This window comes from Perognathus longimembris, chromosome 28 (assembly GCF_023159225.1).
Source record: "Perognathus longimembris pacificus isolate PPM17 chromosome 28, ASM2315922v1, whole genome shotgun sequence".
Lineage (NCBI taxonomy): Eukaryota > Metazoa > Chordata > Mammalia > Rodentia > Heteromyidae > Perognathus > Perognathus longimembris.
The window spans coordinates 80,462,254-80,479,693 of record NC_063188.1 but is presented as its reverse complement, the minus strand read 5'-3'; the positions used below and the strand labels follow the sequence as shown (position 1 = coordinate 80,479,693).

Genomic DNA, 17,440 nt, shown 5'->3' with positions numbered 1-17,440 from the left:
ATCTTCCTCATAAGTAGGCAAGGCACAATTAGTAAAAGGCAAAAAATTGCTGCTAGCAGATCTAAGAGAGGTATAAACTAGGGAGTAATCCATCCAATTAGGTTCCATTTTCCCTTTTCCTCTTGGATCTTCTGCAAACTCTCTGTGATATTTGATTTCCTCTCAGGTGGTATAGCTGTTATAGATCAGATTAAAACAGTGCATGTTCTTTAACTCCTCACATCCCTGGCTTATCTCTGCTCCTGCTGTTCTTGGTTTAACAGCGTGATGGTGGAAGAAGTATAGTTAGTATTTTTTGCCACTATACATGCCAGGTGCATGACACCTTTATAGGCTCCGACTACCAGTCCTAGTATCCAAACCAGAAAAAAAAGTGAGGGCATGTTATTCTACCTTGGAGGTAGTACAATGGCCAAGAGTTAAACAGCAATGGGAATTATGGGAATGGACAGAAATGTAATTTTTTTTTTATTGGCCAACTGATATATAGAGCGGTTACAGTTTCATACTTTAGGCACTAGATACATTTCTTGTGCTGTGTGTTACCTCCTCCCTCATTCCCCCCTCTCCCTTTCCCTTTTCCACCATGAGTTGTTCAGTAGATTTACACTAAACAGTTTTGCAAGTATTGCTTTTGTAATCATTTGTCTTTTTTACCCTGTGTATCTCAATTTTGGTATTCCCTTTGTTTCCTAGTTCTAATACCTGTATACATGACTTCCAATGTACTCAGATAGGATACAGAGATAGTGAAGGTACGACCACAGGAAGGGGATACAAGAGGATCATCAATAATAGAAGCTACGGTTTCACATCGCATGTTGAAAGTAATTACAACAGTGATATAACAGTCATTTCCATAACATGGAGTTCACTTCACTTAGCATCATCTTTTGTGTTCATAAGGGTATAGCTATTGGGCTCTTGTGATCCTCTGCTGTGACTTGCCTAAACCTGTGCTAATTATTCCCTAGGAAATGAGAATGGCCAAGAGACATATGAAAAAGTGCTCTACATCACTGGCCATAAAAGAAATGCAAATCAAAACAACATTGAGATTCCATCTCACCCCAGTAAGAATGTCCTATATCAAGAAAACTAACAATAACAATTGTTGGAGGGGATGTGGCCAAAAGGGAACCCTACTTCATTGTTGGTGGGAATGTAAACTGGTTCAGCCACTCTGGCAAGCAGTATGGAGATTCCTCAGAAGGCTAAACATAGAGCCCCCCTATGAACCAGCAGCCCCACTTTTGGGTATCTATCCAAAAGACCACAAACAAGAACACACTAAAGCCACCAGCACAACAATGTTCATCGCAGCACAATTTGTCATAGCTAGAATTTGGAACCAACCCAGATGCCCCTCAGTAGACGAATGGATCAGGAAAATGTGGTACATATACACAATGGAGTTTTATGCCTCTATCAGAAAGAATGACAGTGTCCCATTTGTAAGGAAATGGAAGGACTTGGAAAAAATTATACTAAGTGAAGTGAGCCAGACCCAAATAAACATGGACAGGAATGTAATTAAAGATATAACTTTCACAAGTGAAGAACCAGCCAGTTGGTAGGCAGACATGGCTTGTTGTGTATAAAATGGGTTTGTAATTAGCACAAGTAAAATAACCCCTTTTCAGTCATTTACATTTGTGAGTGCAGTTTTTAATTTGAGCAAAGGTGTTTTCTCGGATTATAACCTGGGTGGTGAATAATAAAAGTGTGTCTGGGGCCTTTTTATAAGAGCGTGTTCCCCAACTATAAGAATCAGCATAAGTAATAGGTTTATTAATTTGGCTGGAGGAGAAAATAGTTAAATTTTGTTTATCTAGTGTGGGTTTGTATACTGGGAGTAAGCAAGATCCAATTACATGCCCTAATTGTAATTCTTGCTTTAGACAAAAGTTATATCTGTTTTAGTAATTTGGGCTAGGCACAGCCAGATATTGTAGTATATGCAGTTCCAGCAGGATTGTGGGGAGGATCCTTCATGTTGTAGTGCACAAGTGCTTAGGGGAAGCAAGCAGAAAATTACAGCCCAGTACAGTAAGGAATTTACAGCCATTGTAGGAAACACCTTTGTAGAAAGCATAAGAGAGAGAAGAAGATATAGAAGATATGGTATCCCAGGCTTACCAATACCCAATGAGACCAAGGCCAGTCTGGTGGGGCTGCTGTTCCTAGAGCCACACCCAGGAAAAACACAGATTATTACTATACCAGAGTTGACTAAGGGTGTGACTGTTATGAAGATGTTACTTGTTCACAGTGGAGTCTCCTGTGAAGTGGGTAGGTATTTCCACACCTACTTTTCTACTATAATGAGAGCTGTAGTTGCCCAGAGGAACTGGGTACTCGTGCCATGCTTCCAACACAGCTTTTTGCTGGCTAATTAGAGATGAAGTCTCTTGGACTTTCCTTATTAGAGTGGCTTTAAATTATTCTTCAAGTGTCAGCCTCCTGAGTAGCTGGTGGCATGAGCCACCTGCAGCCAGGGGAAAACTTTTGTTTTTAGATCGGCATTTTTGAAACATAATTTAGACAAAGTGGATGTGTCCTTGGATCTTGAATAGTTCCCTTTTCTTTTCCCTCCTCCTTTGTGCATTCTGTTTACTGGGAGAAAAACAAAATGTCCTGGTTATTTTCTTATTATGCTACAAGATCAATGAGATTAGGAACTTCCATTTTAGCCTTGAGAACTGTTCCCAACACCTACAGACGCATCGTTGACTTTCACTGATTGATGTTAATATTAATCACTGTGTTTTGTCTTTGCAGGTTGACCTGAAAGACTACATGTTCAGTGGGCTGAAGAATGAAACAGTAGGTCGTTTACCTGGAAAGGTGGCAGGACAACAGTTTCTCATTCAAGACTGTGAGAACTGTAATATCTATGTTTTCGATCACAGTGCTACAGTTACCATTGATGATTGTATTAACTGTGTCATTTTTCTGGGGCCGGTGAAAACCAGTGTGTTTTTCCGGAATTGCCGAGATTGTAGGTGTCTGTTAGCCTGCCAACAATTCCGTGTGAGAGATTGTAGAAAGTTGGACATCTTTCTGTGCTGTGCTACTCAACCTATCATCGAGTCTTCTACAAACATCAAGTTTGGCTGTTTTCAGTGGTACTACCCTGAATTAGCTTTCCAGTTTAAAGATGCAGGGCTGAGTATCTTCAATAATACGTGGAGTAACATTCACGACTTTACCCCTGTGGCAGGAGAGCTCAACTGGAGCCTTCTTCCAGAAAATGCCATGGTCCAGGACTTTGTTCCTGTTCCTACAACAGAAGAGTTCAAAGCTGTTCGAGTTTCCACAGAAGCCAATAGAAGCATCGTTCCAATATCCCGGGGTCAGAGACAGAAGAACAGCGATGAATCATGTTTGGTGGTGTTATTTGCTGGTGATTATACTACTGCAAATGCCAGGAAATTAATTGATGAGGTAAGGAGAAAGAGAAGAGAAACAGACATGGAAGTGGATAGAAACATGACATTCCAGAGAACATTTATTCTTTCTAAATGGCCTGTTAGAAATATTGGTAACCCTTCTGACTCCTCATCCTACAAGACTTGTCTGGAAGCAGGATACTTGGGCTTCAAAATACTTTCCCAAAGCAGCTTTTGAAAAACAGAATTCCATTCAATAATTAGTGATTATGTGCAAGTTACTAAATATATTTCAGTGATGATGTGATGCCTATTTGTTACCCGCATATTGTGTGTGTGTGTGTGTGTGTGTGTGTGTGTGTGTGTGTGCATGTGCACGCATGCGCACATGTGCTGGTCTTGGGGCTTGAACTGAGGGCCTAGATGCTGTCCCTTAGCTTTTTCTGCTCATGCCTGGCATTCTACCATTTGAGTCACAGCTCCACTTCCAGCTTTTTACTGGATAAGTTGAGATAAAGGTCTAATAGATTTGTCCGTCCCAGCTGGCTTCAAACCAGGATCATCAGACCTCAGTTCTACTGAGTAGCTAAGATTACAGGCCTGAACTGCCACTGCCCACCTTTGTTTATCTGACAGATAGCTTATAATCAATTGCATCTTGGAAATAATGAAAAATTAATATTGTCAGAAATGGAAACATATAGACAAAATTCTCTGCCCCCTAAGACTTTTCATTCTCTATAAAGAAGGATTTTCAGAGAAGCTCATAACAACAGTACTAGAAAGTAAAGCATGGATTTTTATAATAATTTACTAGGAAAATGCCTTTGGCAGTTTGGCTGCTTGAAGGATGGAAACTGAATGCAGGATGCAGTTTTTGACGAAGTTATGTGAGCATTGTCCCCTCTGTGCTATTCACTTTCTATTTTCATGTTGCTGTGGACCTGAGGTTAGAACAAAAGAATGAGAGGGAGTCAGAATGGTAACATTTACAGGACTATGAGTAAAAGCTCTTAGGAAGCTCATGATTAGAGAAGAGTTCTCTGTCTAGCAACTTATGCCTGAAAAATAATCCATACTGGCTCTACCAGCATCAGTTCCTTTGTTGGTGGGTGTTGTGGTCAGAGGCGGCGGTAGGACCAGGCGGTAGGACTGGCTCTTAACCAGGATTTCTTCAGTAAAAATCTTTTTAAAGTTAAAATCAAGCTTCCAAAAGAAATAAATGGAAAACATATTGAGTTTCTTTTCGATGGTATTTAATTTTGTTATTTTGTTAGTTTTATCAGTTTGTTTTTGCAGTACTGGGGGTTGAAAACTTGTTGAATAGGTGCTATACCAAATTAAACTACACTCTCCAGCCCTTTTTACTTATTTGGGGGCTAAGATTATTATTTTTTTTTTTGCCGTGGCTGGCCTGGACTAAAATTCTTCTGTTAGTATGTCCTTCATAGATAAGATGATAAGTACACACTACCATGTCCAGCTATTGGTTGAAATGGGAGTTCTTCTAACTTCTTGCCCAGGATGGCCTTGAAACTCAACTTGCTGATCTCTGCCTCTCAAGTAGCTCAGATTATAGATGTGAACCACTTCACCTAGCTTGAAGGGACTTAAAAAAATTTGGGCCAGGTGCCAATGGCTCACACCTGTAATCCTAGCTACTCAGGAGGATGAGATCTGAGAACTGTGGCTCGAAATCAGTACAAGCAGAAGAGTCTATGAGATGCTTTTCTCCACTTAAACAGCAAAAAGCCAGAAGTGGAGCTGTGGCTCAAGTGGTAGAGTACTAGAATTGTGCAAAAAAGCTCAGAGACAGCTCCCAGGCACTGAGTTTGAAACCTAAGACTGGCACACATACATACATAAACACACACACAGATATGGAACATCTTAAAAGGAAAGATTTGAGGAAAAGTAAAAATGGCTACCTCTTTAAAGGTGTGCATCTATAGTACAGAAATCTCCATATCTCAAATCTATGAAGAGTATCTCAGGTACTGTTTTCAAAACCACAAAAGTCAAATACTTTGATATTTCCTTTTGTGATTATGCAGGTCTCATAATAGTTTGCCATGAAAAATCTGGCAAAATATACAAAAATGAATTTCTGGCCCTTGAGCTATATAATGAGATGTTAATTCAATAACTAAGAAGTAAATATTTTCATTATACTGGTAGGGAGTTTTTAAAAAAATCTACATGTTTTCAAAAATATTTCAGGAGATTAATTACTCCAGTTAAATTCTTTTTCTGGTAGATAATTAGGAATGGACATAAAATATTTAACACATTTAATAGAAAAAACTATGAGGACAGTTTCTCTTTATGGGCCATCAGACATTCTTCATTTGGCCTTTGATGTGTGATGTGTGAAAATATAAATACCCCACAGTAAAAATAGTAACGGTGAACACTTATAATAGTGTTTACTATATGACAGTCACTGTGGTAAGAACTTAAATGGATTCACTCAATGTTGAAAACAACCTCATGAATTCAATGTACCACTTACAGAGAAAAAATAAACCACAGAGAGTGCAATTAACTCACAAAGGGTTATGAGGCTTGTAAACAGCAGTGTGCAGATTCACATCCAGGCAGTCTGGCTGTGTCATCCTGCCTTGACCTTGAACATGGGCCCATCATGCTGTCTCAATGGTGAAGGAATAGCTAGGGAAACCAGGCTCCATATCCAATTAACCAGGTAAATGTTGGATGAGAGGGGTGGCTAAGATGAACATTATTACATAATATTTTTCTATTGTCTTATAATATGTGTTATATTTAATAAATGCTGATGAATATAATGAAATTATTTTATCTCGGAGATGTACCATCATCATTTATTTAACTATGCTGCTCTCATTAGACATTTGCATTATCACCAAAGTAAAGCTTCCATCTCATAGTTTCATTGAAAACATTGGTTTTGTGCTAAATTGAGGAATATTCACACTTATTTGATCTTTTTGAGACAAGTCTTCCTATGTAGCCCAGCCAGGCCTAGAACTTGTGATCCTCTTGTCTTAGAATGAATGCTAGGACTGTAGGCATGTACCATCATGCCCAGGCCTATTTGAATCAATCTGAGCAGTAGGGGGAGTGTCCTGGGGCTTGAACTCGAGGCCTGGGCCTATCTCTCAGGTTTTATGCTGAAGGCTGGCTCTCTATGACTTGAAGCACAACTCCACTTCTGGCTATTTGGCAGCTAATTGGATATAAGAATCTCATAGACTTTCCTGACTAGACTGGTTTTGAGCTGCGATCCTTAAACCATATCCTCTAGGGTTACAGGCATGAGCCACCGATGCACAACCTTATAGAGCCAATTCTTAACCAGAGGTAGCCAGCTGGAAGAATCTTGGATATGTGAGAATGTGTTACAGTCAATGCACTGAATTAGAATCATAACTAAATAAAACTCAGGGTGCTATGTTGAATTTTGTACAGAAAGGTACTTAAATAGGAAGATATTGCTTTTGTTGTTCATTTAAAAATCTCAATGAAATTTTTATTTTCTACAGATAGTTGGTAAAGGCTTTTCCCTAGTTCAAACAAAGGAAGTTTCCATGAAACCCGAGGATGCTCAAAAGGTTTTTCAAGAGAAAGCGTCTGATTTCCTTCCTCTTCTGAACAAAGGTACCTTTTGGATAATTGGTTTACTTCTGTGGTTATCAACATGTTGATTCAATTTCTGTTGTTACTATTTCTCTATATCATCTTCTCTATATCATTTGTTCTATTACTGATTTAAAATGTCAAATTTTCACATGACTCAGAAGTCATGCGGCTGGGAATATGGCCGAGTGACAAGAGTGCTTGCCTCGTATACATGAAGCCCTGGGTTCGATTCCCCAGCACCACATATATAGAAAACGGCCAGAAGTGGCGCTGTGGCTCAAGTGACAGAGTGCTAGCCTTGAGCAAAAAGAAGCCAGGGACAGTGCTCAGGCCCTGAGTCCAAGGCCCAGGACTGGCTAAGAAAAAACAAAAACAAACCAAAAAGAAGTTATATAAAACCATCTAGAAATTATGCGTTAGTTATTTCCCTGTTCTGTATTCTAAGTACTTAGAAGTCACCTGTAATTATTATGTACTCTATTACTTTGGGTTCTTTTTAACTTTATGTCATTCCTAGGGTTTGAACTCAGGGCCTGAATGCTGTCCCTGAGCTTTTTCTGCTCAAAGCTGGCACTGTACCACTTGTGCCACAGCTCCACTTTGGGCTTTTTGTTGGCTAATTGGAGCTAAGAATCTCAGACTTCCCTGTCCACACTGACTTTGAACTGCAATGCTCAGATAGATCTCAGCTTCCTGAATAGGGTTATAGGCATGACCCATCAGATTGGTTTATATGGAATAATAAGCAGGCTCTTGGTAGAGATGCCCTAGCAGGAGTTGATCCTTGTCTGAAGGTAGCCACCAGTCATTCTATGGCCGAATTTCTCAAGCTTGGCACTACTGACATTTTAAGTCATACAGTTCATAGTTATGGGTGCACTTGAAAATGTTGGGCAGAATTCCTGACCAGTTGCTCCAGGGGTAGTTTCCAGGTATTTCCAGACATTCCTTACAGGGCAAAATTGCTAACAGTTGCAAGCCATTGTTCTAAGAGTGGACTTAACTTTTTAAAATTTGCTTTTAACACAGATTGCAACTGACTTTCTAAATTTTTCCTTTCAGTTAAACTCTTCACAGTTATTTGCTTTTTCTTAATGAAACCACTGGATTGCTTATTAGTAAGAGAACACATTGCTTTCTATTTGGAAACTTTTCCAAACCTGACTAGTTTGTTTAGGGTGCTTCTTAAACATACATGTCCGAGTCCTAGCCTCAAAGGAATGGTTCAAAAAGTATTATGACTGCTGGATACCAGTGGCTTATGCCTGTAATTCTAACTACTCAGGAGGCTGAGGTCTGAGGATTTGCAGTTTGAAGCCATCCTAAGCAGGAAAGCCAGTGACACTCATATCTCCAATTACCCATCCAAAAGCCAGAAGTGGAACTGTAGCTCAAGTGGTAGAGCAGTAGCCATGATGAAAAAGAGCTCAAGGACATCACTCAGTCCCTCAGTTCAAGACCAAAGAGACCAGTTTTTGTGTGTGTGTGTGCGCGCGCGCGCGCACGGGCATGCACGTGGGTGCGTGCACACACATACAGGCTCTGGGCCTACTTCTATGCCCCCAGGACTGGCACAAAAATGAAAATGCTGTGATGTGCTCTTACACTGTATTTTTCCAATAGTTTCCCACCTGAGAAATGAGGATTTATGGAGCATGCCCAATTTTGCTTCTTTGGGCTATTGAAGTATAGTTGATTAGTTGTTGATTAGTGACATACATTGTATAACCCACAAGCCTAAAATATTTCTAGTCTACCCTTTACAAAGCATGTCTTTAATTTAGCAAAAATATATTTAGTGGGCTCTGTTGATGGGGGAGGTACCTGCAGGAACTAGTTGGGCCAATAAGGGGGTAAATGAGGATGAATATGGTCTAAGTAGTTTGTATGTATGAAATTAGAACATTGAAACCTAGCAAAATTGCTTTAAGAAGAGATTAGGAGGCCATAGGGGAGAGTGATGGAGAGTGAGACTGAAATACATGTGTACATATTTGAAAATGTCACAGTGAAACTCTCCTGCTTTGTACAACTGATATGTTGATGAAATGGAAATGTATAAAAAATAAAATACATTTGAGGCTGAGCATGGGCATGCACACCTATAATTCCAGCATGCGGGTAATGGAGGCAAGACAAGCTAAAGTTTGTGGTCAGCCTGGGTTACATAGAGAGTTTGAGGTCGACCCGGCTATATAACAAGATTCTGTTTAAAAGAATAAATTTATCTACAATACTGTAATATTTAAAAATTTAGAATTATCCTCATTTTAGTCTAAATGGATACACTTTTCCACTTGTTTTGTTTATTCTTTTGTTGAAAAATTGTTAGGTCATTTATCAGAAGTTTATCATATTCTAGTTAAAGAATATAATCCAAGTTATATGCATAGATAAATTTTCAATATTCTCTCCTCTTTATCTGATTTTCTTTGTTTTGGCAGTACTAGGGCTTGAACTCACTATTGCTCTTCTACTCAGTTTTTTTGTTCACAGCTGGCAGTTTGCCACTTGAGTCACACCACTAGCTCTGCTTTTTGCCTTATTAATTGGAGATAAAAACTTTTCTGCCCAGGCTGGCTTAAAATTGCAATCCAGTTCTCATCCTCACACCTGTTATTCATGTTCAAAATTACATTAGAATACAAACTAAAACATTACTATTCACGCCTTAATTTGTATTGAAGTTAATTTGTGGGAGAGGAGTCACAAATACTTCTGTTCAGAGGATAAACAAGGCTTAACAGAAACTAGCTTTAAGACACACTTAGGGCCAATACCTTGAGACAGTCCTGACTTTGGTGCCAGGACTAGTTGATTCAGCTCCTCTGTGGCTGGTCCAGAGTTTGTCTGCTAAGTAGGAGACTTGGAAGCCAGGCTGCCTGTCGGGCAAGACCTATTTCTGCTGACATGGATCGCCTTTGATTTTGTCAACTATTCTTTTTACTGCTAAAGGAATACAGATTCCTTGAGTTTTGTAGAAGAATGAATACCAGAAATGCCACACTATTTACAGCACTCTGAAAATATGTCACCAGACAATATAGTAGGCCTGAAGTCTCTTTTCATGAAGTAGGAACTTGCTTGTTTGTAATTACAGTAGGAAGAAGCAGCTGAAGTGATGTGTCCAGTGTGTCTGCCTTCTTCATTTTCCCTGTGCTCGCCCCCAATAAAGCTTCTTCTTATTCTTCAGGGAGAATACAAAAATTACTTTTAGAAGATATTTGTTTCCATACTAAGAAAACACTTCTTGATTTTGCTTCTAGGCCCTGTGATTGCTTTGGAGTTTAATGGAGATGGTGCTGTGGAAGTATGCCAACGTATTATAAATGAGACATTCAATGGGACAAAGGTATAAGATCGTATCATTGTACCTCGACCTCACCTTCCACTTACTTGCTCTTTTTTTCCTTACCATCAGCTTGCACTTTTACCTCTGCTGTATCCTTTACTTAACCCAGCACATCCTGATTTTAAAACATTAGGTATATAGTTGGGAACTAAGCTTTGGTTTCTCCTTGCCAAACAAAATGTTTTTAATTGTTTAAAAATAATTGGAAACAGGCAAGTCTTATCTCCAAGCCCCAGGGACTGAATGAAACTCACAGCCACACCAATAACAATTAGGAAACAATAATCTGTTTATTAAACACACACATATATAGTTTGTTTATTAAAACATATATATCTATATATCTTGTATAGAACTGGTTGTCAATGGTTCATGCCTTTAATACTATCTACTCAGGAGACTGAGATCTGAAAATTTAAGATTGAAGCTAGACCAGGCAGAAAATTCCTTGAGACTCTTATTTCTAATTAATTAGCAGAATGTGATCTGGAGGTATGGCTCAAATGATAGAGCCCTAGCCTTAAGCTCAAAAACTGAATGAGAGTTCAAGACTCGATTCAAGCTCTAGTACTGGTACAAAAATCCCAACAACCTTCAATAGTCCAGGTTCTCAAGCAATAAGTCCTCAGGTGTCTCTTCAAGCCCTTGCTTATTTTAAACATAGTGATATGTTCAAAAATATCTTATTTTTAACATTATATTTTAGAAAGATAATCATGCTGTCCAAGATTCATTTTTACATGCTCCATTAATTTATTGCCCAAAATTGAACTTTAGATTGATCTAGAAATTATTCCCTGTGGTTACTTCCCAAATATGTTGAGGTTGCTACATCTAAGAATTTTAGACTTATACTTGTATATATCTTAATACTTGTATATATCTTGTATAATTATTGTATATAAAATAGTATATTATAATAAGTATAATATATATAAGTATAATATAGTATAATGAGTACAATACTTTTATATATCTTAAATACCAAACCTATAAAGAGGACTAAGTGAATTTATTGACTATTTTCTTACTTTTTTATGAATAATTATTTATTTATTGTCAAAGTAATGAATACCAGAGAGGAAATACTTTTGTTTTCTGATCTGAGTTGGAATAAATTTGCAAAATCAAGAATAATTGAGGGTAGAACTGTGGTTTGACAGTCAGAGCCTCATACTTGCTAGGCTGCCACTTGAACCATTTATCTAGTTCTTTCTTGCTGTTAGTTATTTTTCAAGTAGGGTCTCACTTTTGATCAAGGTATGCCTTGGATTGTAATCCTCCTACTCCCTTCTATGTGGCTAGGATTGCAGTTATGGACCACCATACCTAGCCTGTTATTGAAATTGAATCTGGCTAAATTTTTGAACCCAAATCCTCCTACCACTGGCCTTGAACCAATAATCCTACTGATCTCCCTCCAAAGTAGCCTGTTCATTTTGCAGATTTTTAAAGCACATGATATTCTCTCTCATTTTGTCATCACAATTGTACTGAGAGGCCAAATATAGGAGTCAATAGAAAAGGAAACTGGGAGATAAAAAGATTGTATGCTTCAGACTTCTTACAGTTGATTAAAAGATTATCTGATCTAACTTCCTTATTTTTCAAGTGTGGAAACTGACCCCCAAGAGATTTATTAAGTTGTTAACATCATAGAGTTAGTATATAGTAAAGCTAGACTAGCACTCAGGGCTCCTCTAATTCCTGGCTCATATTTGCAAAAGTTATTTTTTTGTTTTTAACAGTGTTGGTGCTTGAACTCAGGGCTTTGCAATTTCCAGGCACCTATTCTATCACAAAATAAAACTATAATAAAAAGAGCTCAATTTGTACTATAAATGTTGATTGTATGGAAAACCTATAAATTCATATTCAAGGACATGTGCACATGATACATATATCCATATACATAATGCTATGTATGAATAAACACAGCATGAATCTAAGGGACAATTTAGGAGGAGAAAGGGAAAGAGGAAAGGAAAAAGTTAGAGAGGGCGAAAAATTTTGAAGAACATTGCAAGTGCATGTGAAAACAAGAAAAAGAACCTCTGCAAGCTGTTGACTAGAATGGGTAAGAGCGCAGGGAAAACAAACAAATAAGTAAATAATACATCCTACAGATTGAATAGTGTAAATGATATACTTATGTTTCTTTTAAAAATAAGTTTGTGACTTTGTTCTGGCCTAGAAATATTGAGTTTGGCACTATGAAGCCACAACATTTAATTTTTGTTTGTTTTATATTTAAAATAGATATTTGTGTCAGAAAAGAAGGACACAGCATGCGGAGATGTAGACAGCTTCTACAACTTTGCAGATATTCAGATGGGAGTGTGAAGCAGTGGGACCAAGGACTTGGTATTCAGCAGTTTTCAACTTTTGTATGCAGAAATTTAATTTAATAACATGCTTTTGTGCATCATTGGTTTTTTACTAATGCTCAAGGGCATTTAAATTCAGTAGTTTTAACCAGCTCACAAACTATTGAATCCACTTCCAATTAGCTTACACTTTCGTTGCTCTTCATTGGGCACTTTTCTTAGAAAATAGAAATGACTTCTACTTCAAGATTTTAAACCTAATTAAATGTTCTTTCAAATCTAGCAATTTAATCTTTCCAGTTTTCCTCAGTGCTTCATATTTGTTTTTGAGAATCCATCTTATTGCTCATTTTTCAGTTAGATTTATTACTAGTTAATGAATTAGAAAGAAAACCTATGCACTTTTTTTTGGGGAATACATCATCATCTCTTCCTGCTTGCATTATTATATGGCTAATGAGATTTTCGACATGGGGTTGACATAATACTTTGCGCATCTAATTTTGGGGGCCCATATTTGTGATTCAACCCAGGACCTCATGCTTGCCAGGAAGACACTCTACCACTTCAGCCACACCTCAACCCATTAATTGAATTATCTTGGCATTTCAAGATGGGTGTGATGGTGTCCACTTGTCATTCCAGCCACTTTTGACTCAGAGGCAGGTGGGCACTTGAGCGCAGAAGTCCAAGGCCAGCCTGGGTAATTACTGAGACCTCATCTCAAAAGAAAGAAGAAATAGGCATATGATAAGGAGTTCTGCAAATACCTCTATCGATGTAGCGATGTAAAGACCACTTCAGAAGGCTTATGGCTAGCTGAATAAATTTCACATTGTTTAAGTTTCATTTGGTGGTACTAGAATTTGAACTCTGGGATTATTACTTGCCAGGTTGATGCTCTTGCTGCTGAGCCAAGCCTTCAGCCCAGTGTTCTGCTGGCTATTTTTGAGATATGAGATCCTTTATTTGAGATAGGTGTCATGTCCTGCCGGGATGTGCATTTGGGCATGATGTACCCATGCTAGTGTTCCCAATGTAGCTAGGATAATAGGTGTACACCACCACGTGTAACACTTGTTTTTTAATTTATTGTCAAAGTGATGTACAGAGGGGTTACAGTTTCATACATAAGGCAGTGAGTACATTTCTGTGTAACACTTCTTTAAGAGGAAATCTTGCAAATTTTTCTGCCCCAGCTGGCCTGTGATCCTCCCAATTTCAGCTTCTCAATTAGCTAGGATTATAGAGGTGAATCACCAGTGCCTGGCACTCTTTAGTTTTGGTTCGTTAAAAAAAAAAAATACAACCAGATGGCTCTTCTGCTTCCTGAAAAAGGAAGGTGCATGCAACATGAAAACGTCAGAAGCCCAGTCACCAATAGTGTTTCCAAACATGATTATTGTTTGATCAGCTTTTGTGGCTATCAAAAAAATTAGAGCTACACATTGGTCGCTCATACCTATAATCCTAGGTACAGAGAAGGCTGTTACTGGAAGATCAGATCCAAGACAGCCAAGGTGGAAAAGTCCCTGAGACTCTTATCTCTAATAATGAGCAAGAGGCCAGAAGTGGAGCTGTAGCTCAAGTGGTAGAGTGCCAGACTTGAGCAAAAAAGCTAAGGGAGAGCGCCCTGGCCCTGAGTTTAAGCTCCAGACCACCCGCCCCCCCCCCCCATAACAAAGAGTTTAACAAAACCTTGTGACCTTTTGCTAAAAACTACCTAAAGTTAGTTAACCATGATGATGAGCTATGGCAGGTTATTTTAAAAAATCCTGATAGATCTGATTTTCATTAGATTTGTCATTCATATCAAATACAGTTCAAGTATAATATTTTGATTTCTTCAAGGATTTTTTTTCTCAAATCTACACAATGATAGCAGTTTGCCAGAGTCAGGGGAGAGAGTGCTACTTGTTCAAAACTGTCCATTCTTGGATCTGCTCCCTGGGCTGCTCACACTCAGTCTGCAGGGGAAACTGTATAAGAGGGGTTGAGGTGATCCTACGTTAATCATTTGGAAGGTGTCACTAGGTGGATCATGTGAACAGGACCACACATGGCATTCTGAGAGCTAATAGGGAAAACGGCTTTAATTCTATTTTGATAAATTAATACTGAAAGTGGATACTTGTAAAACTTCTTTTTGTGATGGTTATTTAAAATGTATTTTCATAGTTAAATTATTCTGGGATTATTTAAAATTGAACTTGTAACTGTTAAATTGAATTGTGGATTCATGGACAGAAATCATCCTTGGTAAGACCTGACTTTGAGCAGATTCACTCAGCCTGGCTTTGGGCTCACTATTAGCATTGCACCATCACTTTAGAAAAAGTATTCTGCTTTATAAAGTCAATATGATTTCATAAGGTACAAATAAACATTGCTGACAGGTTTTGTGTAATTTTGATTATATTGTATATACAATCTTTGCACATAGTGGCCAGAGTAAACTTTTCTCTTAGTTAAGCAATATGCCTTCCTTTCTTAATTATATTATTGAACACCACTGATCCAAGCTAAAATAATCAGAGTAACTGGTATGCAAACTAAAATACAATGTTATGCAAAGCTATAAATTGAATTCTAATTTTTCTATGGTATTTTAGCAAAAACTCAGGAGTAGAACTCATAACAGAAACATTGAGTTCCATTTTGTTCACTGAACTTAGTATCTGTTAAGCAAAGCATAAAATTTTGTATTCTTTAGTTAGGATGACCTAAACCCAAGTCTTTAAAGTTAGTCATGTGGCTTTTCAATGTTCAATGGAGTTTTAAAGTTAAGTCATGCTATGATGATTGTTTCTACAATTCTGTATGTCAGTAGTAAAAATCAGAATGTATGACATTTCTGAGTAGCTTTTGAATTCATGAAAAATGATTAGCAATGAATACTTAATTATTTTATGATGATATCCATGTTTAAAATCCTATTTCATTTCTTTACAATAGGACTGCTGTTTTTTTAATTGTAAGTCCACATATGTATGTGTAGCTTTCATATATACATTTTATAGTGTTTGTAAAATGTAATTTGTAATAAATATAAAAATTAAAATGGCTTAATACTAATTTTTGAACAGCACTTCTATGACATACATTGACTCTAATATGTGCCAAACTTTGTGTTAGTCCCGGGACTTGAACTCAGGGCCTGGGTACTTTCCCTGAGCTTCTTTTGCTTAAGACTAGAGCTCTACTGCTTAATGCAGACCCACTTCCAGCTTTTTTTTTCCAGGAGTAGTTTATTGGATATAGAAATCTCATAGACTTTCCTGCTTATGCTGGCTTTGAGTCACCATCCTCAGATCTGTCTCCTCATTAGCTATGATTACAGGCATGAGCCACCAGCTCCTGGAAAATATTCCAAGGCTTGGTGATTTGATGTTTTTTTAAATGTTAAAAGCAGAATAAAATGCTCTAATCCATGTCTTTACTAATGAGAATTGAGCTATTTTTGGGGTAAGTGTGTGTGTATGTGTGTGTGTGCAAGAGGGGGGGGAGAGGGAAACAGAGAGACTCACAAAGACAAAGACATTGAAGAGGTACAAACTATGCAAAAACAAACCAACAAACATCTAGCGCTGATGGCTCACACCTGGAATCCTAGCTGCTCAGGAGGCTGAGATTGAGTACTGAGGTTTGAAGTGAGCTTGGGCAGAAAAGTCCATGAGTTTCTTATCTCCAGTTAACAAGAACAAAGCCATAAGTGAAGCCATAACTCCAGCAGTAGAGTGCCAGCCTTAAGCAAGAAAGCTAAAGGACAGCACCCAGACCCTGAGTTCAAGCAGCAGTATACACACACACACACACACACACACACACACACACACACACACACACACACACACATATCTCTGAAGAAACCCCAAATATAGTTCAATTAATATGTGATAATAATAATGTGAGAGAAAACTCTTTTAGGGCTTAGGGAGTGGTTACATTGGTTGAGAATTTGCCTAACACTCCACATGCTTCCCAGTACTGCTAAACAAAAAGAGATTTGGAACTAAGAGACTTCCAATACAAGGTTTCCTTTGCAAAAAAATAGTTACATTTCTCTTTGAGGGAATACTTGTTAAGATTAGGCATTGTCTCATCTATATTTAAAACAAGAATTGTGCTGAGAAAATTTGTCTCCCACTTCTCTCTCTCCTAGCCCATAAACCAAAAGTATTGAAAGTGCAGAAGGATTTGTTTTGTAAATAACATGGATTGTTTTTATTTCTGCTTATAAAGGTTCTACGTGTATATTGAGAGCATTTGGAGCACTGGAAAAAACAGAACTCACAGCACAATAATAAAATTACTTCTTAATGAATAATTCTTGGTGTCTACAGTTTGTTTTTCTCAGAAGGATTATTTTAATGGTTCTCCTATAGAAAGAGGAGGGGACACATGTACACATTATAAAGGGCATTTTCAGGTGTTTGTTTTGTGCTATTCCTGGGATTGAATTTAGGGCCTGGGCACTGTCTTTATTGCTCAAGGCTAGTACTCTACCACTTAAACCACAACTCCACTTCTGGCCTCATATATTTTGCTGCTTGGAATGCTTTATAATCAGGATACTTTGATCTCAGCCTCCTGCTTAGCTAGGATTCAGAGGCAGGAGTCACCTGCGTTTGGCTGATACATTAAAGTTTGAGAAGCTCATCCTATACTGTTAGGTCTACAAGATCCAGAAGAAAGCCTTATTACAAACCCATTCTAGAAACAGTTTTTCATTCAAAATAGAACAATAA

The 17,440-nt window shown here is 38.0% G+C and overlaps 1 protein-coding gene across 2 annotated transcripts in view; it reads left to right on the top strand.

The window, feature by feature from the left end:
* Positions 1–17,131, top strand: part of Rp2 (RP2 activator of ARL3 GTPase) — a 32,700-nt gene extending 15,569 nt beyond the window's left edge. Inside the window, exons 2-5 of one of the 2 annotated variants that reach the window (XM_048336185.1) lie at positions 2,782–3,447; positions 6,917–7,031; positions 10,280–10,365; positions 16,935–17,131. In XM_048336185.1, the coding sequence (XP_048192142.1) occupies positions 2,782–3,447; positions 6,917–7,031; positions 10,280–10,365; positions 16,935–16,952 (885 nt within the window). In that variant the 3' untranslated portion in view covers positions 16,953–17,131. Of the gene's footprint in view, positions 1–2,781; positions 3,448–6,916; positions 7,032–10,279; positions 10,366–12,624; positions 15,311–16,934 lie in introns of those variants that run through there. The other variant, XM_048336184.1, reaches the window with a different exon arrangement.
* The last annotated feature ends 309 nt before the right edge of the window (positions 17,132–17,440 follow it).